The sequence below is a fragment of the Haemorhous mexicanus genome (genome assembly GCF_027477595.1).
Source record: "Haemorhous mexicanus isolate bHaeMex1 chromosome 39 unlocalized genomic scaffold, bHaeMex1.pri SUPER_39_unloc_2, whole genome shotgun sequence".
NCBI lineage: Eukaryota > Metazoa > Chordata > Aves > Passeriformes > Fringillidae > Haemorhous > Haemorhous mexicanus.
In genome coordinates, this window is record NW_026775995.1 from 15,704 (window position 1) to 39,925 (window position 24,222).

General features: G+C 53.5%; 1 protein-coding gene across 1 annotated transcript; it reads left to right on the forward strand.

Moving 5' to 3' along the window:
- The first annotated feature begins 3,878 nt into the window (after nt 1-3,878).
- LOC132322759 (nephrin-like) lies at nt 3,879-22,695 on the forward strand. Its single transcript, XM_059837503.1, has 14 exons — nt 3,879-4,065; nt 5,874-5,990; nt 6,828-6,956; nt 9,156-9,237; nt 10,499-10,602; nt 13,535-13,653; nt 15,268-15,436; nt 16,218-16,271; nt 16,392-16,445; nt 16,566-16,723; nt 17,511-17,637; nt 18,641-18,765; nt 20,433-20,610; nt 22,559-22,695. The coding sequence occupies exons 1-14, from the start codon at nt 3,927-3,929 to the stop codon at nt 22,693-22,695; spliced, it is 1,692 nt and encodes a 563-aa protein (XP_059693486.1). The 5' UTR covers nt 3,879-3,926.
- The last annotated feature ends 1,527 nt before the right edge of the window (nt 22,696-24,222 follow it).

Below are 24,222 nucleotides of genomic sequence, written 5' to 3' on the forward strand. Positions count from 1 at the left end.
TTTTGGAATTTGGGGGATTTTTGGTGATTTTTGTGCAATTTGGGAGGAATTTGGGGGAATTCGGGGTCCCAGCTCCTTTTTGGGTGAATTTCAGGTGAATTTTGGGGAAATTTTGTTGAATTTTTGGGGAATTTTTGAGAATTTGGGTGAATTTTAGGGTCCCAGCCCCTTTTTGTGGGATTTTTGGGTGAATTTTGAGGAATTTTTGGGAATTTTGGGGGAATTTTGGGTGATTTTGGTGCCATTTGGGGTGAATTTTTGAAAATTTGGGGGAATTTGGGGGAATTTTGTGTTCCCAGCCCCTTTTTGGGTGAATTTCATGGAATTTTAGGGAATTTTGGCGGAATTCTGGGGGATTTTCTGACATTTTGGGTGAATTGTAGGGAATTTCGGGTTTTTTTTGGGGGGTTTTGGGTGATTTTTGGATAATTTAGGCGAATTTTAAGGGAATTTGGGCTGAAATTCGGATAATTTTGGGTGAATTTGGGGTGTTTTGGGGCGAATTTGGGGGAATTCGAGGTGAATTTGGTGGGATTCTTTGGAATTTCAGGTAAAGTTGGAGATTTTTGGGTGAATTTTGTGGAATTTTGGGCGATTTTGGGGTGAATTTTGAGGAATTTTGGGGGCAATTTTGTAGCATTTGGGGTGAATTTTGTGTGATTTTGGAGCATTTTGGGGAATTCCGGGTGAATTTTGGGGCATTTTGTGGAATTTTGGGGGAATTCCGGGGGTCCCTGGCCCGCCCCTCCCCCCCCCCACCGGCCCCGCCCCTCCCCCGCATTCCCCAAATTCCCGGGCCCGGCTCCGCCAATGGCAGCGCGGCCAGGGGGCGTGGCCAAGGCAGAGGGGAGGGGCTTTAGGCCCCGCCCCCTCCCCTCCAAAAGGGATCCCGGGGCCCCTCCCCCCCCCAAAGGCCGCGGGGCGCGAGCGGGGATGGGGGAGGGGCTCGGCTGGGTGAGTGGGGGAGGGGCTGGGGGGGATTTGGGGGGGATTTGGGGGGGATTTGAGGGGTCTTGGAGGAGTTTTGGGGGTTCTGGAGGCAGTTTGGGGGAATTTGGGGGGGATTTTGGGGGTCCTGGGTGGGTTTTGGGGGAATTTTAGGGGTCGTGGGTGAGTTTGGGGGATCCTGGGGGCACTTTGGGGGGATTTGGGGGGATTTTTGGGGGGTCTCGAAGGAATTTGGGGGCTCCTGAGGGGCTTTTGGGGGGGATTTGAGGGGTCCTGGGTGGGTTTTGGGGGGGTCCTGGGAGCAATTCTGGGGAATTTGGGAGGATTTGGGGAATTTTGGGGGGTCCTGAAAGAATTTGAGGGGAATTTGGGGGGTCCGGAGGGAATCTGGGGGGGATTTGAGGGGTCCTGGAGGAGTTTTGGGGGTCCTGGGGGCAGTTTGGGGGAATTTGGGGGGGATTTTGGGGGGTCTCGAGGGAATTTGGGGGCTCCTGAGGGGATTTTGGGGGGGATTTGAAGGGTCCTGGGTGGGTTTTGGGGGGGTCCTGGGAGCAATTCTGGGGAATTTGGGAGGATTTGGGGAATTTCGGGGGGTCCCGAAAGAATTTGAGGGGAATTTGGGGGGTCCCGAGAGAATTTGGGGGGGATTTGAGGGGTCCTGGAGGAGTTTTGGGGGTCCTGGGGGCAGTTTGGGGGAATTTGGGGGGGATTTTGGGGGTCCTGGGTGGGTTTTGGTGGAATTTTGGGGGTCCTGGGTGGGATTGGGGGAATTTTGGGGTGTCCTGGGTGAGTTTTGGGGGTCCTGGGAGCATTTTGGGGGGATTTGGGGGGATTTTTAGGGGGTCGTGAGAGAATTTGGGGGGTCCTGAGGGGATTTTGGGGGGGAATTTGGGGGTCCCGAGATGTTTTAGGGGAATTCTGGGGGGACTTGGGGGGTCCTGAAGGAATTTGAGGAGAATCTGGGGGGTCCTGAGGGAATTTGGGGGGGATTTTGGGGGGTCCTGGGTGGGTTTGGGGGAATTTGGGGGGGATTTTGGGAATCCTGAAGGAATTTGAGGAGAATTTGGGGGGTCCTGAAAGGTTTTGGGGGGGATTTGGGGGGTCCCGAGGGGTTTTAGGGGAATTTTGGGGGGTCCTGAGGGAATTTGGGGGCGATTTTGGGGGGTCCCGAGGGGTTTTTGGGGGTCCTGGGGGGATTTGGGGGGGTCCTGAAGAATTTTGGGGGCATTTTTGGGGGGTCCTGAGGGATTTTGAGGGGGTCCCGAGGGGTTTTAGGGGAATTTTTGGGGTTTGGGATGGAATTCTGAGAGGATTTGGGGGAAATTTGGGGGATTTTGGGAAAATTTGGGGGATTTTGGGGGAATTTGAGGGATTTGGGGGAAATTTTGGGGATTTTGGGGGAAATTTTGGGGAAAATTTGGGGGATTTTGGGGAAAATTTGGGGATTTTGGGGGGAAATTTGAGGATTTTGGGAAAATTTTGGATATTTGGGGGGAATTTGGGGATTTGGGGGAATTTTGGGGGTTTTTGGGGAAATTTTGGGGGAATTTGGGACGATTTTGGGGAAAATTTGGGGGATTTGGGGGGAATTTTGGGACTTTTAGGGGAAATTTGAGGGATTTGGGGAGAATTTTGGGGGATTTTGGGGAAATGTGGGGGAATTTGGGAAAATTTGGGAGGAAATTTTGGGGATTTTGGGGGAAATTTTGGGGATGTTGGGGAAATTTGGGGATTTTGGGGGAATTTGGGAAAATTTGGGAAGATTTTGGGGAAAATTTGGGGATTTTGGGGGAAATTTGGGAGTTTTGGGAGAGTTTTGAAGATGTTGGAACAATTGGGGGAATTTTGGGGAATTTTGCGGAAATTTTTGGGAAATTTAGGGGGAATTTTGGGGGAATTTGGGGGAAATTCAGGAATTTTGGGGGGAATTTGAGGGGAATTTGGGAGTTTTTGGAGGAATTTTGGGAAAACTTTGAGTTATTTTGGGGATTTTGAGGCAATTTGGGCAAACTTGGGGAATTTGGGGGAAATTTTGGGGAATTTTAGTGGATTTTTTTTTTTGATTTTTGGGAAATTTGAGGGATTAATTTTGGACATTTGGGGGATTTTAGGGGAAATTTGGGGAAAATTTTGGGGATTTCGGGAGAATTCGGGAGGGATTTGGGGGAATTTGGGAAATTTTGGAGGAAATTTTGGGGGAATTTTGAGGAATTTGGGGGAAATTTTGGGGGGTTTGGGTTGGAATGGTTTGGGTGTGACCTCTGACCTTTGACCTTTGACCTTTGACCCCCCGGACAGGCGGTGCTGGCGCTGGCGGCCATCGGGAGCTGCGGTCAGTGTCACTCAGGGGTCACTCAGGGGTCACTCAGGGGTCACTCAGGGTCACTCAGGGTCACTCAGGGTCACTCAGGGGTCACTCAGAGGTCACTCAGAGGTCACTCAGGGGTCACTCAGGGGTCACTCAGGGTCACTCAGAGGTCACTCAGGGGTCACTCAGGGGTCACTCAGGGGTCACTCAGGGTCACTCAGGGGTCACTCAGGGGTCACTCAGAGGTCACTCAGGGTCACTCAGGGTCACTCAGGGTCACTCAGAGGTCACTCAGGGGTCACTCAGGGGTCACTCAGGGGTCACTCAGGGGTCACTCAGAGGTCACTCAGGGGTCACTCAGGGTCACTCAGGGGTCACTCAGGGTCACTCAGGGGGCACTCAGGGGTCACTCAGGGGTCACTCAGGGTCACTCAGGGTCACTCAGGGGTCACTCAGGGTCACTCAGGGGTCACTCAGGGTCACTCAGGGTCACTCAGGGGTCACTCAGGGGTCACTCAGGGTCACTCAGGGGTCACTCAGGGGTCACTCAGGGGTCACTCAGGGGTCAGAGGTCACTCTGGTCACTCATTGGTCACTCTCTCTCCTCTCCCCCTCAGGCTCCGCCCCCCCGGCCCCGCCCTTCCTGGAGGAGCCGGCCAATCACAGCGTGATGCTGGGCGAGGGGGCGGAGCTTCGCTGCCAGGTCCAGGTGGGCGTGGCCGTGCAGTGGTCGAGGGGCGGGCTCATGCTCGGGGCCACGCCCACCCGGGCCCACCCTCGCTACCGATTGGTCGGAGACCCGGCCAAAGGTGGGCGGGGCTTAAAGGCGTTGTGGCAAAAATGGGCGTGGCAAAAGGGGTGTGGCAAAAGGGGCGGGGCCAAAGAGTGCGGGTTGCAAATGGGTGTGGCTAAAGGGGTGGGGTTAAAGGGGTGGGAAGACAAGGGGGCGTGGCTAAAGGGGACAGGAGGGGGTGTGGCTAAGTGGGCGTGGGCAAAATGGGGTCACAAATGGGCGTGGCCAAAAGGTGGGAACACAAAGGGGCGTGGCTCAAGGGGCGGGGTTAAAGAAGAAGAAATCGGGATTTTGGACTTTTGGATTTTGGGGCATTTTGGGGGAATTTGAGGAATTTGGGACTGAATTTGGGGGGATTTGGGGCCGGATTTTGGGGGGATTTGGGGCCGAATTTTGGGGGGATTTGGGGCTGAATTTTGGGGGGATTTGGGGCCAAATTTTGGGGGCATTTGAGGATAATTTTGGGGGGAATTTGGGGCTGAATTTTGGGGGGATTTGGGCTGAATTTTGGGGGGATTTGGGGCCGGATTTTGGGGGGATTTGGGGCCGAATTTTGGGGGGATTTGGGACCAGATTTGGGGGGATTTAGGGGTGGGAATTTGGAGGGATTTGGGGCCGAATTTTGGGGGGATTTGGGGCCGAATTTTGGGGGGATTTGAGGATAATTTTGGGGGGATTTGGGGATAATTTTGGGGGGATTTGGGGCTGAATTTAGGGGGATTTGTGGCCGGAATTTGGGGGGATTTGGGGCCGGAATTTGGGGGGGATTTGGGGCTGGATTTTGGGGGGATTTGGGGCCGGATTTGGGGGGGATTTGGGGCCGGATTTTGGGGGGATTTGGGGATAATTTTGAGGGGATTTGGGGCCGGAATTTGGGGGGATTTGGGGCCGAATTTTGGGGGGATTTGGGGACGGATTTTGGGGGGATTTGGGGGCGGATTTGGGGGGGATTTGAGGATAATTTTGGGGGGGATTTGGGACTAAATTTTGGGGGGATTTGGGGCTGAATTTTGGGGGGATTTGGGGCCGGAATTTGGGGGGATTTGGGGCCGAATTTTGGGGGGATTTGGGGATAATTTTGGGGGGATTTGGGGATAATTTTGGGTGGATTTGGGGCCGAATTTTGGGGGGATCTGGGGATAATTTTGGGATAATTTTGGGGTGATTTTGGGATAATTTTGAGATAATTTTGGGATAATTTTGGGATAATTTTGGGGGGATTTGAGGCAATTTCAGGGCTGATTTTGGGGCTGAATTTTGGGATAATTTCGGGATGATTTTGGGATGATTTGAGGCAATTTCGGGGCTGATTTTGGAGCTGATTTTGGGATAATTTTGGGGTGATTTTGGGGGGATTTGAGGCAATTTTCGGGTTGATTTTGGGGTTGATTTTGGGGTGATTTGAGGCAATTTTGGGGCTGATTTTGGAACTGATTTTTGGGTTGATTCTGGGAAATTTTGGGCAATATTGGAGTGATTTCGGGCACATTTGAATCGATTTTGGGGTGATTTTGGGGTGATTTGAGGCAATTTCGGGCTGATTTTGGGCCAATTTTGGTTGATTTTGAAGTGATTTTTGGGACTGATTTGGGGCTGATTTGGAGCTGATTTTGGGTCAATTTTGGGCTGATTTTCAGTCAATTTTGTGTCAATTTTGGGCTGATTTTGGATCAATTTTGGGCTGATTTTTGGGCCATTTTGGGGTCAATTTGGGGATATTTTGGGCCCATTTCGGGATTGAAGATGGGGAGGGATTAAGACAAGTGGGTGTGTCCGCGTGGGCGTGGCCTCGGGTGGGCGTGGCCTCAGGTGGGCGTGTCCCAGGTGAGCACCACCTGCGGATCCGCCCGGTGACCTTGGAGGACGACGACGTCTTCACCTGCCAGGCGGGGGAGGGGAGCGAGAGCCGAGCGTCCCGGCCGGCCCAGCTGAGCGTACTGGGTAAACTGGGAGGGACTGGGAGGGACTGGGGGGGGATTGGGGGGGACTGGGAGGGACTGGGAGGGACTGGGATAAACTGGGATGGACTGGGGGGGGATTGGGGGGGACTGGGAGGGACTGGGAGGGGACTGGGAGGGACTGGGAGGGACTGGGAGGGAACTGGGGGGGAACTGGGAGGGGACTGGGATAAAACTGGGAGGGACTAGGAGGGACTGGGAGGGACTGGGAGGGGACTGGGAGGGGACTGGGCTGGACTGGGATAAACTGGGAGGGAACTGGGAGGGGACTGGGGGGGACTGGGAGGGACTGGGATGGACTGGGAGGGGATTGGGGGGGACTGGGAGGGACTGGGAGGGACTGGGATGGACTGGGATGGACTGGGAGGGGACTGGGCTGGACTGGGATAAACTGGGAGGGAACTGGGAGGGACTGGGAGGGACTGGGAGGGGATTGGGGGGGACTGGGAGGAAACTGGGGTTACTGGTTTATACTGGTTTGGGGTTTTTCATTACTAGTTTAGCATGAGGGGTTACTGGGAGGCGACCGGGAGGGAACTGGGATTTACTGGGACAAACTGGGACAAACTGGGAGGGACTGGGAATATCCCCCCAAAATCCCCCCAAAGCTGCTCTGGGACCTCCCAGTCCCTCCCAGTTTGTCCCAGTCCCTCCCAGTCCCTCCCAGTTTGTCCCAGTCCCTCCCAGTCCCTCCCAGTTTGTCCCAGTCCCTCCCAGTATAAACCAGTAACCTCCCAGTCCCTCCCAGTTTATTTCAATCCCCTCCCAGTCCCTCCCAGTTTGTCCCAGTTCCCCCCCAGTCACTCCCAGTCTCTCCCAGTCCCTCCCAGTCGCCCCCAGCTGGAGCTGCTGGAGGGGGCGGAGCTCCCGCTGGTGGGCGGGGCCGAGGTTCAGGTTCGCTGCCACGCCCACGATGCTCGCCCCGCCCCCAACCTGGAGCTGCGCCTGGGTGAGGATTTGGGGCAATTTTGGGCAATTTTGGGGAAATTTAGGGCATTTTGGGGCATTTGGGGCGATTTTGGGGCAAATTTTTTGCATTTTGGGCAATTTTGAGGCATTTGGGGGATATTTTGGGGCAATTTGGGGGCATTTTGGTTGATTTTGGGCTGATTTTGGGCTGACTTTGGGCAATTTTAGGTGATTTTGGGCTGATTTTGGGCTGATTTGGTGGAATTTTAGGTGATTCTGGGCTGCTTTTAGGAAAATTTAGGCGATTTTAGTTGATTTTGGGCAATTTTGGGTGATTTAAGCTGATTTTGGGCTGATTTTGGGCTGATTTTGGGTGGTTTTAGGTGATTTTGGGCAGATTTTGGGGTGATTTTGGGTGATTTTAGTTGATTTTGGATGATTTTGGGTGATTTTGGGCTGATTTTGGGCTGATTTTGGGCTGATTTGGGGCAATTTTTTGTGATTTTGGGATATTTTAGGTGATTTCGGGTGATTTTTGGCGATTTTGGGTCATTTCGGGTGATTTTAGGTGCTTTTGGGCTGATAATAGGTGATTTTGGGCTGATTTAGGCTGATTTTGGGCAATTTTAGGTGATTTTGGGCTGATTTGGGGCTGATTTAGGGCGATTCTGGGCAATTTTAGGTGATTTTGGTGATTTTGGGCGATTTTGGGAAATTTTAGGTGATTCTGAGCTGAATTTTGCAATTTTAGGTGATTTTGAGCTGATTTTGGGCGATTTTAGGTGATTTTGGGCTGATTTTGGGCAATCTTGGGCAATTTTAGGTGATTTTGGGTGATTTTGGGCGATTTTGGGTGATTTTGGGCAATTTTAGGTGATTTTGGGCTTGTTTGGGGCAATTTTAGGTGATTTGAGGCTGATTTTGGGGCGATTTTAGGTGATTTTAGATGATTCTGGGTGATTTTGGGCTGATTTTGGATGATTTTGGGCAATTTTGGGCAATTTTAGGCAATTTTAGGTGATTTTGGGCTGATTTGGGGTGATTTTAGATGATTTTCAGAGAGGTTTTGACTTCATTTCAGGAGATTTGGGGAAATTTGGAGCCAAATTCAGGAATTTGGGGGGTTTGGGGTCCATTCGTGGCCGGTTTTGGGTTGATTTGCGATGATTTGGAGCGACTCGGCTCGAGAGGAATTTTGGGGCAATTTTGGGCTGATTTGGGGTCGATTTTGGGGGGGATTTTGAAGCTTTGAGGCAGATTTTGGTGATTTCGATTGAGCTCTTCAGATTTCGGGCCGATTTTTTCAGGTTCGGGGCTGATTTGGGGCTAAATTTTTATTATTTTAGTGGGTTTGGGGTAATTTGGGTCAAATTTGGGTGATTTGGGGACGTTTTGGCTGATTTTGTTTAATTTGGGGCAGATTTCGAAGTGAATTCGGGTGATTTTAGAGTGTTTTGGGAGATTTGGGTGTAATTTGGGTGATTTGGGGTCATTTTGGGTTGAATTTGTGCAAATTTTCATCATTTTGGCTGTTTTTGCTGATTCTGGGCTGATTTTGGGGGATTTTGGGGGGATTTTGGAGATTTTGGGGAGATTTTGGGGGATTTTGGGGTGATTTGGGGTGATTTTGGGCAATTTTAGGGGTGATTTAGGGTGATTTTGGGCTGATTTTGGGCTGATTTGGGTGATTTTGGGTGATTTTGGGTGATTTTGGGGTGACTTGGGGTAATTTTGGGGTGGTTTTTTTCTGATTTGGGTGATTTTAGGGTGATTTTGGGGTGATTTGGGTGATTTTGGGGTGATTTAAGTTGATTTTGTGTGATTTGGGGTGATTTTTGGGCTGATTTTGGGCTGATTTTGGGGCGTTTTGGGTGAATTTGGGGTGGTTTTGGGGTGATTTTGGGCTCATTTGGGGGTGATTTTGGGGTGATTTTGGGTGATTTGGGCTGATTTTGGGCTGATTTTGGGGATTTTGGGGTGTTTTGGGTGAATTTGGGCTGATTTGGGGTGATTTTGGGTGATTTGGGGTGATTTTGGGCTGATTTTGGGGTGATTTGGGCTGATTTTGGGCTGATTTTGGGTGATTTGGGGCTATTTTGGGGTGATTTTGGGCTATTTTGGGGTGATTTTGGGCTGATTTTGGGTGATTTTGGGCTGTATTGGGGTGAATTTGGGGTGATTTGGGTGATTTTGGGGTGATTTGGGGGATTTTGGGGATTTTGGCTGCTCCTGGCTGCAGGGGAGGAGCCCCTTCCCGACGTCTCCTCCCGCGTCTTCGAGGGCTCCCACCCCAAACTGAGCTCCAGCGAGGCCACGGCCAGGTGAGCACCAGTACCGACCAGTATAAACCAGTACAGACCAGTACGGACCAGTATGGACCAGTACGGACCAGTAGGGACTAGTAGGGACCAGTATAAACCAGTAGGGACCAGTACGGAGCAGTATAAACCAGTAGGGACCAGTACAAACCAGCAGGGACCAGTATGGACCACTATAAACCAGTAGGGACCAGTATAAACCAGTAGGGACCAGTATGGACCAGTAGGGACCCGTACGGAGCAGTATAAACCAGTAGGGACCAGTATAAACCAGTATAAACCAGTAGGGACCAGTACGGAGCAGTATAAACCAGTAGGGACCAGTAGGGACCAGTATAAACCAGTAGGGACCAGTATAAACCAGTATAAACCAGTATGGACCAGTAGGGAGCAGTTTAAACCAGTATGGACCAGTAAAAACCAGTAGGGACTAGTAGGGACCAGTAGGGACCAGTATAAACCAGTAGGGACCAGTAGGGAGCAGTTTAAACCAGGAGAGACCAGTATGGACCAGTACGGACCAGTATAAACCAGTATGGACCAGGACGGACCAGTGCGGACCAGCACAGACCAGTAGGGACCAGTACGGACTAGTATGGACCAGTATGGACTAGTATAAACCAATAGGGACCAGTTTAAACCAGTAGGGACCAGTATGGACCAGTAAGGACCAGTAGGGACCAGTATAAACCAGTATGGACCAGTTTAAACCCGCATAAACCAAAATAAACCAGTATGGACCAGTAGAAACCAGTAGGAAGCAACCTGGGAGAGCCCAAACCACTCCCAGTCCCTCCCCAGTGCTTTCCCAGTATAAACCAGTATAAACCAGTAACATCCCAGTCACCCCAAATCCCTCCCAGTCCCCTCCCAGTCCCCTCCCAGCCCCTCCCAGCCCCTCCCAGTTCCCTCCCAGTCCCTCCCAGTCCATCCCAGTCCATCCCAGTCCCTCCCAGTTCCCTCCCAGTCCATCCCAGTCCCTCCCAGTCCTGTCCCAGCCCCTCCCAGTTTATCCCAGTCCCTCCCAGTCCCACCCAATCCCCTCCCAGTCCCTCCCAGTTCCCTCCCAATCCCTCCCAGTCCCTCCCAGTCCCCTCCCAGTCCATCCCAGTTCCCTCCCAGTCCCTCCCAGTCCCACCCAATCCCCCCCAGTCCCTCCCAGTCCCTCCCAGTTTGTCCCAATCCCCTCCCAGTTCCCTCCCAATCCCCTCCCAGTCCCTCCCAGTCCCTCCCAGTCCCTCCCAGTAAGCCCAGTCTCCCCCAGGCTCACCCCCGGCCCCTCTCACCACGGGCTCCTCCTGCTCTGCTCGGCCTCCAACGCCGCCGGAGCGGCTCCGGCCCCGGCCGGGCTCAGGCTGCACATCGCCGGTGAGTCACCGACATCCCATAATAGCCCCAAAAACCCCAAAATTCACCCCAAAATTCACCCAAAACTGGGATGGGCATCGCCGGTGAGTCACCGACATCCCATAATAGCCCCAAAAAACCCCAAAATTCACCCCAAATTCACCCCAAAACTGGGATGGGCATCGCCGGTGAGTCACCGACATCCCATAATAGCCCCAAAAAACCAAAAAAAAACCAAAATTCACCCCAAAAAATCCCAAAATATCAAAAAAATCCCAAAAAAATCACAAAAAATCACAAAAAAACCCAAAAAATCCCAAAATATCAAAAAAAACCCCAAAATATCCCCCAAAATCCCAAAATATCCCAAAAAAAAACCCCAAAAAATCCCAAAATATCCCCCAAAATCCCAAAAAATCCCAAGAAATCACCCCAAAAATCCCAAATATCCCAAAAAAATCACCCCAAAATTTCAAAAAATTCCAAAATATCCCCAAAAAATCCCAAAATATCCCCAAAAAATCCCAAAAAGTCCCAAAATAGCCCAAAATATCCCAAAAAATCCCAAAAAATCCCCCAAAAATATCCCCAAAAATCCCAAAATATCCCAAAAAAATCCCCCAAAATATCCCAAAATATCCCAAAAAATCCGAAAATAGCCCAAAATAGCCCAAAAATTCCAAAAAAAAATCCCAAAAAATCCCAAAAAATCCCAAAAAATCCCAAAAACTATCCCAAAAAAATCCAAAATATCCCAAAAAATCCCAAAATATCCCCAAAAAATCCCCAAAATATATCAAAAAATCCCCAAAAATCCCCAAATATCCAAAAAAATCCAAAGAAATCCCAAAATATCCCAAAAAATCCCAAAGAATCACAAGAAAAACCCAAAAAATCCGTAAATATCCAAAAAAAATCCCAAAATATCCCAAAATAGCCAAAAAATCCCCCAAAAATCCCAAAATATCCCACAAATTCCCCAAAAAAATCCCAAAAAATCCCAAAATATCCCAAAAATAGCCCAAAAAATTCCAAAAAATCCCAAAATATTTCAAAATAGCCCAAAGAATATCCCAACATATCCCAAAATATCCTAAAAAATCCCAAAAAATCACCTTAAAAATCCCCAAAATATCAAAAAAAACCCCTCAAAAATCCCAAAATATCCCCAAAAAATCCACAAATATCCCAAAATATCCCAAAATATCCCAAAATATCCAAAAAATCCCCAAAAATATCCCAAAAACTCCCAAAATATCCCAAAAAATCCCAAAAAATCCCAAAATAGCCCGAAAAATCCCCCAAAAATATCCCAAAAAATCCCAAAATATCAAAAAAATCCCAAAAAATCCAAAAAAATCCCAAAAAAACCCCAAATTAAAAAAAAAATCATCCCCAAAAATCCCAAAATATCCCAAAAACCAAAAAAAATCACCCCAAAAAGTCACCCCAAAAAATCCCAAAATATCCCCAAAAACTCACCCCAAAAATCCCTAAATATCCCAAAAATCACCCCAAAAAATCCCAAAATATCCCAAAAAATCCCAAAATATCTAAAAAAATCCAAAAAAAACTCCCAAAAAATCCCAAAAATATCCCAAAATATCCCAAAAAATTCCAAAAATATCCCAAAATATCCCAAAATAGCCCCAAAAAATACCCCAAAAATCCCAAAATATCCAAAAAAATCCACAAATATCCCTAATATCCCAAAATTCACCCCAAAATATCCCAAAAAATCACCTAAAAAATCCCCAAAAAAATCCCAAAAAATCCCCAAATTGCCCAAAATATCCAAAAAATCCAAAAAATTCCAAAAAATCCCAAAATATCCCAAAATATCCCAAAGAATACCCCAAAATATCCCAAAATATCCCAAAGAATCACCTAAAAACTCCCCAAGACATCCAAAAAAATCCCAAAATATCCCCAAAAAATCACCCCAAAAATCACCCCAAAAAATCCCAAAAAAATCCCAAAAAGTCACCCAAAAAAATATCCAAAAAATCCCAAAAAATCCCAAAATATCCCAAAATAGCCCAAAATATCCCAAAAATTCCCAAAAAATCCCAAAAAGTCACCCAAAAAAATATCCAAAAAAATCCCAAAAATTCCCAAAAAATCCCAAAAAATCCCAAAAAATCCCAAAATATCCCAAAATAACCCAAAATATCAAAAAAATCCTAAAATATCAAAAAAAACACCCGAAAAATCCCAAAATAGCCCCAAAAATCGCAAAAATATCCCAAAAAATCCCCAAATATCCACAAAATATCCCCCAAAAATCCCAAAATATCCAAAAAATCCCAAAGAATCCCAAAAAAACCCAAAAAATCCCCAAAAAATCCCAAAAAATCCCCAAAAAAACCCCCAAAAAACCCCAAAATCTTCCAAACCTCCCCAAAATCCCCCCCTACGCTGCTCCAGTCCCTCCCAGTATAAACCAGTAACATCCCAGTTCCCCCCAGTCCCTCCCAGTCCGTCCCCAGTCCCTCCCAGTCCCTCCCAGTACAAACCAGTAACATCCCAGTTCCCTCCCAGGTCCATCCCAGTCCCTCCCAGTTTGTCCCAGTCCATCCCAGTCCGCCCCCAGTGATGCCCAATCCCCTCCCAGTACAAACCAGTAACATCCCAGTTCCCTCCCAGGTCCATCCCAGTCCCTCCCAGTTTGTCCCAGTCCATCCCAGTCCCCCCCAATCCCCTCCCAGTTTATCCCAGTTTATCCCAGTCCCTACCAGTGACCGCCGGTCCCCTCCCAGTCCCTCCCAGTTCCCCCCAGTCCCTCCCAGTCCCTCCCAGTTTATCCCAGTCCCCCCCAGTGACCGCCGCTCCCCTCCCAGTCCCTCCCAGTTTATCCCAGTCCCCTCCCAGTCCCTCCCAGTTTATCCCAGTCCCCTCCCAGTCCCTTCCAGTTTATCCCAGTCCCCCCCAGTGACCGCCGCTCCCCTCCCAGTCCCTCCCAGTGCTCCCAGTATCGAGGGGCTGCCCCCACTGGTGCGGGCGGGGGAGGAGCTGCAGCTGCTCTGCCTCAGCAGGGGGGGGCGCCCTGCGCCCAGTCTGCACTGGGACAAGGTACTGGGACAAACTGGGAGGGACTGGGAGGGACTGGGAATGGATTGGGAATGGACTGGGACATACTGGGAGGGACTGGGGGGACTGGGAGGGACTGGGGGGGACTGGGACAAGGTACTGGGACAAACTGGGAGGGACTGGGGGGACTGGGAATGGATTGGGAATGGACTGGGACAAACTGGGAGGGACTGGGATGGACTGGGAGGGAACTGGGGGAGACTGGGACAAGGTACTGGGACATACTGGGAGGGACTGGGAGTGGATTGGGAGGGACTGGGATGGACTGGGACATACTGGGAGGGACTGGGAGGAACTGGGACAAGGTACTGGGACGTACAGGGAGGGACTGGGGGGACTGGGAATGGATTGGGAATGGACTGGGACATACTGGGAGGGACTGGGGGGACTGGGAGGGACTGGGGGGGACTGGGACAAGGTACTGGGACAAACTGGGAGGGACTGGGGGGACTGGGAATGGATTGGGAATGGACTGGGACAAACTGGGAGGGACTGGGATGGACTGGGAGGGAACTGGGGGGGACTGGGACAAGGTACTGGGACGTACTGGGAGGGACTGGGAGGGACTGGGGGGGACTGGGAGGGAACTGGGACAAGGTACTGGGACATACTGGGAGGGACTGGGAGTGGATTGGGAGGGACTGGGACAAACTGGGAGGGACTGGGGGGGCCTGGGAGGGACTGGGAATGGACTGGGAATGGACTGGGACAAACTGGGAGGGACTGGGGGGGACTGGGAGGGACTGGGAGGGGATTGGAGGGGGATTGGGAGGGACTGGGACATACTGGGAGGGACTGGGGGAGACTGGAGGGGACTGGGGGAGACTGGGAGGGGATTGGGATGGAACTGGGGGGGACTGGGATGGACTGGGATATACTGGGAGGGACTGGGAGAGAACTGGGAATGGATTGGGAATGGACTGGGAGGGACTGGGGGGAACTGGGAGGGACTGGGATCAAACTGGGACAAACTGGGATGGACTGGGGGGGACTGGGAGGGGATTGGGAGGGAACTGGGAGTTATTTGGATCATACTGGGAGTCACTGGGAGGCACTGGGATCATACTGGGAGTTATTGGGAGTTACTGGGAGAGCACTGGGAGTAACTGGAATCAAACTGGGAGGCACTGGGAGTTACTGGGAGGCACTGGGATCGTACTGGGAGTTACTGGGAGGTGCTAGAATCAAACTGGGAGGGCACTGGGATCGTACTGGGGGTTATTGGGAGTTACTGGGAGGGCACTGGGAGTAACTGGAATCAAACTGGGAGGCACTGGGATCATACTGGGAGTTACTGGGATCGTACTGGGAGTTACTGGGAGGAGCTAGAATCAAACCGGGAGGGTACTGGGATCATACTGGGAGTTACTGGGAGTTACTGGGATCAAACTGGGAGGCACTGGGATCGTACTGGGAGTTACTGGGAGTTACTGGGATCAAACTGGGAGGCACTGCGATCATACTGGGAGTTACTGGGAGTTACTGGGATCAAACTGGAAGGCGCTGGGACACCTTTATGGGCGTGGTCTCCCTTTAACCCCACCCCTTTCACTGACCCCGCCCCTTTTGCTCCTCCCTTGGCCACGCCCCCTCCAGGACGGGCTCCCCTTGGCGGGGGCGTGGTCAGAGGATGAAGGGGGCGTGGCCAGGACGCGGCTCGTGTTTCGCCCCGCCCCCGAGGACGATGGCGCCACCTTGCGGTGCCGCTCCGTGACGTCACTGCCGGGGGGCGGGGCCAGCGCCAGCGTCAAACTGCGAGTGACGTGTGAGGGACTGGGAGGGACTGGGAGGGACTGGGATGGACTGGGATGGACTGGGATAAACTGGGAGGGACTGGGAGGGACTGGGATGGACTGGGAGGGACGGGGAGGGACTGGGAGGGACTGGGAGAGACTGGGAGGGACTGGGAGGGACTGGGATGAACTGGGAGGGACTGGGAGAGACTGGGAGGGACTGGGAGGGACTGGGATGGACTGGGAGGGACTGGGAGGGGACTGGGATGGACTGGGAGGGAACTGGGATGGACTGGGATGGACTGGGATATACTGGGAGGGACTGGGAGAGACTGGGATGGACTGGGAGTTACTGGGATGGACTGGGATGGACTGGGCGGGACTGGGATGGACTGGGAGGGAACTGGGATTGACTGGGATAAACTGGGAGGGACTGGGAGAGACTGGGCGGGACTGGGAGAGACTGGGATAAACTGGGAGGGGACTGGGAAGGAACTGGGATGGACTGGGAGGGAACTGGGATAAACTGGGATAAACTGGGATAAACTGGGAGGGAACTGGGATGGACTGGGATAAACTGGGAGGGACTGGCTTGGTCCATACTGGTCCATACTGGTTTATACTGGTCAGACCATATTGACCCATACCAACCCATACTGGTCCATTCCAGTCCAGACTGGTCCATGCTGGTTTATACTGGTCCATACTGGTCCATACTGGTCCATAGTGGTCTATACTGGTCTATACTGGTTTATACTGGACTGTACTGGTCCATACTGGTTTATACTGGTTTGTACTGGTCTGTACTGGCAGACGGCCCCTCGGAGCTGACCCTGCTGGGCTCGGGGGCGGTGCCTGAGGGGGGTGGTACTGGTTTATACTGGTCTATACTGGTCTATAATGGCTTATGGTGGTTTGTAATGGTTTATAATAGTCCACACTGGTCCATACTGGTTTATACTGGTTTATACTGGTTTGTACTGGCAGACGGCCGCTCGGAGCTGACCCTGCTGGGCTCGGGGGCGGTGCCCGAGGGGGGTGGTGCTGGTTTATACTGGTCTATACTGGTCTATACTGGTCTATACTGGTCTATAGTGGTTTGTAATGGTTTATACTGGTTTATACTGGTCCATACTGGTTTATACTGGTCTGTACTGGCAGACGGCCCCTCGGAGCTGACCCTGCTGGGCTCGGGGGCGGTGCCCGAGGGGGGGGAGGCGCTGCTGAGCTGCACCAGTGCTCCCAGTAACCCCCCAGTACGGCTGCGCTGGTGGCTGGGGGGGGCGGAGCTGAGCCCCAGCAGCCAGGGAGGGACCCCGGTGAGTGAACTGGGACATACTGGGACATACTGGGAGGGACTGGGAGGGACTGGGACATACTGGGAGGGACTGGGAGGGACCCCGGTGAGTGAACTGGGACATACTGGGACATACTGGGAGGGACTGGGAGGGACTGGGATGGACTGGGAGGGACCCCGGTGAGTGAACTGGGACATACTGGGACAGACTGGGAGGGACTGGGAGGGACTGGGGGGGACTGGGTTATACTGGGATATACTGGGAGGGATGGGGAGGAAGTTGGAGTGACCCCTGAGTGACCCTGAGTGACCCCTGAGTGACCCCCGAGTGACCCCTGAGTGACCCCCGAGTGACCCCTGAGTGACCCCTGAGTGACCCTGAGTGACCCCTGAGTGACCCTGAGTGACCCTGAGTGACCCCTGAGTGACCCTGAGTGACCCCTGAGTGACCCTGAGTGACCCTGAGTGACCCCTGAGTGACCCTGAGTGACCCCTGAGTGACCCTGAGTGACCCTGAGTGACCCCTGAGTGACCTCTGAGTGACCCCCGAGTGACCCCTGAGTGACCCCCGAGTGACCCCTGAGTGACCCCCGAGTGACCCCTGAGTGACCCCCGAGTGACCCTGAGTGACCCCTGAGTGACCCCTGAGTGACCCTGAGTGACCCCTGAGTGACCTCTGAGTGACCCTGAGTGACCCTGAGTGACCCTGAGTGACCCCTGAGTGACCTCTGAGTGACCCTGAGTGACCCTGAGTGACCCTGAGTGACCCCTCGGTGACCCCTCGGTGACCCCTGGCTGACCCCGCCCAGGGGGGCGGGGCCTACTCCAACCTGACGCTGCGGGGGCGGGGCCGGGACCACGGCGCCCCCCTGGTGTGCGAGGCCGAGACCCCCGGGGTGGGGACCCGGAGTGTGACAGTGACACTCAGCGTCAGCCGTGAGACTGGGGGCACTGGGAGGGACTGGGAGGGACTGGGAGGGACTGGGAGGGGTTGGGGAGGGAACTGGGGGGGAACTGGGAGGGACTGGGAGGGACTGGGAGGGACTGGGAATGGACTGGGAGGGACTGGGAGGGGACTGGGATGGACTGGGAGGGGACTGGGAGGGGACTGGGAGGGACTGGGAGGGACTGGGAGGGACTGGGAATGGACTGGGAGGGACTGGGAGGGGACTGGGATGGACTGGGAGGGGACTGGGAGGGGACTGGGAGGGAACTGGGATGGACTGGGAGGGACTGGGAGGGACTGGGAGGGACTGGGAGGGGTTGGGAGGGACTGGGAGGGACTGGGAGGGACTGGGATGGAACTGGGAGGGACTGGGAGGGACTGGGGGGGACGGGGATAAACTGGGGGGGACTGGGAGGGACTGGGATGGGATTGGGAGGGGATTGCGAGGGACTGGGAGGGACTGGGAGGGACTGGGAGGGAACTGGGAGGAACTGGGAAGGAACTGGGAGGGAACTGGGAGAGATTGGGATGGACTGGGATGGACTGGGAGGGGACTGGGAGGGACTGGGAGGGACTGGGAGGGGACTGGGAGGGACTGGGAGGGGACTGGGAAGGACTGGGAGGGGACTGGGAGGGACTGGGAGGGGACTGGGAAGGACTGGGAGGGACTGGGAGGGACTGGGATCACAACGGCATTCACTGGTTTATACTGGGACTTTACTGTGAGGGACTGGGATTTACTGGGAGGGCACTGGGAGGAACTGGGGAGGTGTCCCTTTAAGAAGGGGCGTGTCCTTTTAAAAGGGGCGTGTCCTTTAAGTGGGGGCGTGTCCCTTCAGTAAGAGGCGTGTCCCTTGAAAAAGGGGCGTGCCTCTTTGAGAAGGGGCGTGTCCCTTTCAAGAGGGGCGTGTCCTCCTCTAACGGGGCGTGTCCTCCTCTAACGGGGCGTGTCCTCCTCTAACGGGGCGTGTCCCTGTCTGGCCCCGCCCCCAGACCCTCCCCAGGCTCTCTGGGTCGAGGCCCCGCCCCCCAACGCCACCTTCCGGGTGGGGGAGGGGCTGCGGCTGCTGTGCCACGCCCGGGGGGGGCACCCCGCCCCCAAACTCACCTGGAGCAAGGTGAGAAGGGCCCCGAAATGGCCCAAAAAATCCCCAAAAAATCCCCAAAAAATCCCAAAATTCCCCAGGAATATTCTAGAACGATCCCTGGAATATTTAAAAAAAATCCAGAAATTTCCCCCAAATTTTCCCCCTAAAAAACCCTAAAAAAATCCCTGAAACATCCCAAAACAATCCCCGAAATATTCCCGAAATATTCCCAGATTATTTCTGGAATATCCCAAAAATTTTCCCCCAAATTTTCCCCCTAAAAAAATCCCTGAAATATCCCAAAAATATCCCCGAAATATTCCCGAAATATTCCCAGATTATTTCTGGAATATCCCAAAAATTTCCCCCAAATTTTCCCCCTAAAAAACCCTAAAAAAATCCCTGAAATATTCCCGAAATATTCCCAGATTATTTCTGGAATATCCCCCAAATTTTCCCTCTAAAAAAACCCTAAAAAAACCTCTGAGATATCCCAAAAATATTTTCTAAATATTCCCGAAATATTCCCAGATTATTTCTGGAATATCCCAAAAATATCCCCCAAATTTTCCCCAAAAATCTTTAAATACATCCCTGAAATATCCCCAAAATCTTCTCCAAATATCCCCAAAATATCCCCAAAATCCCCCCAAATATCCCCAAAATCCCCCCAAAATTCCCCCAAAATCCCCCCAAAATATCCAAAGAATATCCCCAAAAAATTCCTCCAGAAATCCCAAAATATTCCCAAAATATCCCCAAAATATTCCCAAAATATCCTCAAAATATTCCCAAAATATCCCCAAAATATCCCCAAAATATTCCCAAAATATCCCCAAAATATCCCCCAAAATCCCCCCAAAAAATTCCCCTGGAAATCCCATAATATTCCCCAAACATCCCATAATATTCCCCCAAACATCCCATAATATTCCCCAAATATCCCCCCTAAAAATCCCAAAATTCCGCCCAAAATCCCCTCCCAGCCCCTCCCAGTTTATCCCAGTCCATCCCAGTATAACCTTGTTCAATCCCAGTCCCTCCCAGTTCCCTCCCAGTTCCCTCCCAGTTTCTCCCAGTTCCCTCCCAGCCCCTCCCAGTTTACCCCAGTATAACCTAGTTCAATCCCAGTCCCTCCCAGTTTATCCCAGTCCCTCCCAGTTCCTTCCCAGCCCCTCCCAGTTCCCTCCCAGTCCCTCCCAGTTCCCTCCCAGTCTCTCCCAGTCCCTCCCAGTTCCCTCCCAGCCAATACCAGTTCCATCCCAGTTTATCCCAGTCCCTCCCAGTCCCTCCCAGTTTATCCCAGTCCCTCCCAGTCTCTCCCAGTTCCCTCCCAGCCCCTCCCAGTCCCCTCCCAGTCCCTCCCAGTTTATCCCAGCCCCTCCCAGTTTATCCTAGTTTATCCCAGTATAACCTAGTTCAATCCCAGTCCCTCCCAGTTTATCCCAGTCCCTCCCAGTCTCTCCCAGTTCCCTCCCAGCCCCTCCCAGTCCCTCCCAGTTTATCCCAGCCCCTCCCAGTTTATCCTAGTTTATCCCAGTATAACCTAGTTCAATCCCAGTCCCTCCCAGTTTATCCCAGTCCCTCCCAGTCCCTCCCAGTCCCTCCCAGTCCCTCCCAGTCCCTCCCAGTCCCCTCCCAGTCCCTCCCAGTTAATCCCAGTTCCCTCCAGCCCAAGCCCCGCCCCCTCCCCGCAGGACGGCCGCCCCCTGGCGGAGGCCCCGCCCCAGAGCCGCTCGGGTCACGTGACCTCGCGGGCGCTGCAGGTGACGGCCACGCCCAGCGACAACGGCGCCGCCTACCGCTGCGAGGCCCCGCCCACCCGGCAGGGGGCCCCGCCCACCCGCAGCGACCCCGTGCGGCTGCGCGTGCTCTGTGAGAGACTGGGGGGACTGGGTTGTACTGGGTTATACTGGGAGGGACTGGGAGGGACTGGGAGGGGCTGGGGATGGGCTGGGTTATACTGGGTTATACTGGGTTATACTGGGAGGGACTGGGAGGGGCTGGGAGTGCTCTGCGAGAGACTGGGGGGACTGGGTTATACTGGGTTATACTGGGAGGGACTGGGTTATACTGGGAGGGACTGGGAGTGCTCTGTGAGAGACTGGGGGACTGGGTTATACTGGGTTATACTGGGAGGGGCTGGGAGGGACTGGGAGGGACTGGGGGGACTGGGTTATACTGGGTTATACTGGGAGGGGCTGCACGTGCTCTGTGAGAGACTGGGGGGACTGGGTTATACTGGGAGGGACTGGGAGGGACTGGGAGTGCTCTGTGAGACACTGGGGGGACTGGGTTGTACTGGGTTATACTGGGAGGGGCGGGGTTATACTGGGATGGACTGGGAGGGACTGGAGGGACTGGGGGGACTGGGTTTTACTGGGAGGGGCTGGGAGGGACTGGGTTATACTTGGTTATACTGGGTTATACTGGGAGGGGCTGGGAGGGACTGGGGAGGGACTGGGTTATACTGGGTTATACTGGGTTATACTGGGAGGGGCTGGGAGGGACTGGGAGTGCTCTGTGAGACACTGGGGGGACTGGGTTATACTGGGTTATACTGGGAGGGGCTGGGAGGGACTGGGTTATACTGGGTTATACTGGGAGGGACTGGGAGGGGCTGGGTTATACTGGGAGGGACTGGGTTATACTGGGAGGGACTGGGAGGGGCTGGGTTATACTGGGAGGGACTGGGTTATACTGGGAGGGACTGGGAGGGACTGGGAGGGGCTGGGTTATACTGGGAGGGACTGGGAGGGGCTGGGAGGGGCTGGGGATGGGCTGGGTTATACTGGGTTATACTGGGAGGGGCTGGGGATGGGCTGGGTTATACTGGGTTATACTGGGAGGGGCTGGGGATGGGCTGGGTTATACTGGGTTATACTGGGAGGGACTGGGAGGGACTGGGAGGGACTGGGGATACTGGGTTATACTGGGAGGGACTGGGAGGGGCTGGGGATGGGCTGGGTTATACTGGGAGGGACTGGGAGGGGCTGGGGATGGGCTGGGTTATACTGGGTTATACTGGGTTATACTGGGTTATACTGGGAGGGGCTGCACGTGCTCTGTGAGAGACTGGGGGGACTGGGTTGTACTGGGTTATACTGGGAGGGGCTGGGAGGGGCTGGGAGGGACTGGGTTATACTGGGAGGGACTGGGTTATACTGGGAGGACTGGGAGGGACTGGGTTATACTGGGAGGGACTGGAAGGGACTGGGAGGGACTGGGGATACTGGGTTATACTGGGAGGGGCTGGGAGGGACTGGGAGGGACTGGGAGGGACTGGGAGGGACTGGGAGGGGCTGGGGATGGGCTGGGTTATACTGGGAGGGACTGGGAGTGCTCTGTGAGACACTGGGGGGACTGGGTTGTACTGGGTTATACTGGGAGGGGCTGGGAGGGGCTGGGAGGGGCTGGGGGGACTGGGAGTGCTCTGTGAGAGACTGGGGGGACTGGGTTATACTGGGAGGGACTGGGAGGGACTGGGAGGGGGTGGGGATGGGCTGGGTTTTACTGGGAGGGACTGGGAGGGACTGGGAGGGACTGGGAGTGCTCTGTGAGATACTGGGTTATACTGGGTTATACTGGGTTATACTGGGAGGGACTGGGAGGGGCTGGGTTATACTGGTTTATACTGGGAGGGTACTGGACTGTACTGGGAGGACACCGGTGGCCTTGGGGGTGTGGTTACAGGTGGGCGTGGCCACTCTGTGCCCCTCCCAGTTCCTCCCAGTCCCTCCCAGTAACTCCCAGTCTTTCCCAGTCCATCCCGGTCCCTCCCAGTCCGTCCCAGTCCCTCCCAGTAACGCCCAGTCTGTCCCAGTTCCAGCCCAGTCCGTCTCCATCTCGGTGTCCCCGCGGGAGCCCCGCCCTGGCCACGCCCTCACGGTCACGTGCCGCGCTGGCCCCGCCCACCCGGCCCCGGAGCTCACCTGGATCCGGCCCGGCCACGCCCCGTGAGCGACCAGTATAAACCAGTATAAACCAGTGACCTCCCAGTAACCCTCCAGTAACACCAGTAACTCCCAGTATAAACCAGTGACTCCCCCATTAACCTCCCAGTAACACCAGTAACCTCCCAGTATAAACCAGTATAAACCAGTGACCTCCCAGTAACCTCCCAGTATAAACCAGTATAAACCAGTGACCCCCCAGTAACCCCCCCAGTAACACCAGTAACTCCCAGTATAAACCAGTATAAACCAGTGACCCCCCCAGTAACCTCCCAGTAACACCAGTAACCTCCCAGTATAAACCAGTATAAACCAGTGACCCCCCAGTAACCTCCCAGTAACATCAGTAACCTCCCAGTATAAACCAGTATAAACCAGTGACCCCCCAGTAACCTCCCAGTAACACCAGTAACTCCCAGTATAAACCAGTAACACCAAACCCCCTTTTAACTGCTCGCCATCCCCTCCCAGTCCCTCCCAGTACAAACCAGTATAAACCAGTAACCCCAAATCCTCCATTTCCCCATCCCAGTCCCCTCCCAGTACAAACCAGTAACTCCAAATCCACCTTTTACCCATCCCAGTTTATCCCAATCCCTTCCCAGTCCCTCCCAATCCCCTCCCAGTATAAACCAGTAACGCCAAATCCCCTTTTACCCATCCCAATCCCTCCCAGTTTATCCCAACCCCCTCCCCGTCCCCTCCCAGTCCCTCCCAGTCCTCTCCCAGTCCCCTCCCAGTCCCTCCCAATCCCCTCCCAGTATAAACCAGTAACCCCAAATCCCCGTTTCCCCCTCCCGGTCCCTCTCAATCCCCTCCCAGTATAAACCAGTTACCCCAAATCCCCGTTTTCCCCCCTCCCAGTCCCTCCCAGTCCCCTCCCAGTATAAACCAGTAACCCCAAATCCCCGTTTTCCCCCTCCCAGTCCCTCCCAGTGACCCCAGTTCCCTCCCAATCCCCTCCCAGTATAAACCAGTAACCCCAAATCCCCTTTTCCCCCCCTCCCAGTCCCTCCCAGTCCCTCCCAGTCCCTCCCAATCCCCTCCCAGTATAAACCAGTAACCCCAAATCCCCTTTTCCCCCCTCCCAATCCCCTCCCAGTATAAACCAGTAACCCCAAATCCCCGTTTTCCCCCTCCCAGTCCCTCCCAGTCCCTCCCAGTATAAACCAGTAACCCCAAATCCCCGTTTTCCCCCCTCCCAGTCCCTCCCAGTCCCTCCCAATCCCCTCCCAGTATAAACCAGTAACCCCAAATCCCCTTTTCCCCCCCTCCCAGTCCCTCCCAATCCCCTCCCAGTATAAACCAGTAACCCCAAATCCCCTTTTCCCCCCCTCCCAGTCCCCTCCCAGTATAAACCAGTAACCCCAAATCCCCGTTTTCCCCCTCCCAGTCCCTCCCAGTCCCTCCCAGTATAAACCAGTAACCCCAAATCCCCGTTTCCCCCTCCCAGTCCCCTCCCAGTCCCTCCCAGTCCCTCCCAGTCTAAACCAGTAACCCCAAATCCCCGTTCCCCCCCTCCCAGTCCCTCCCA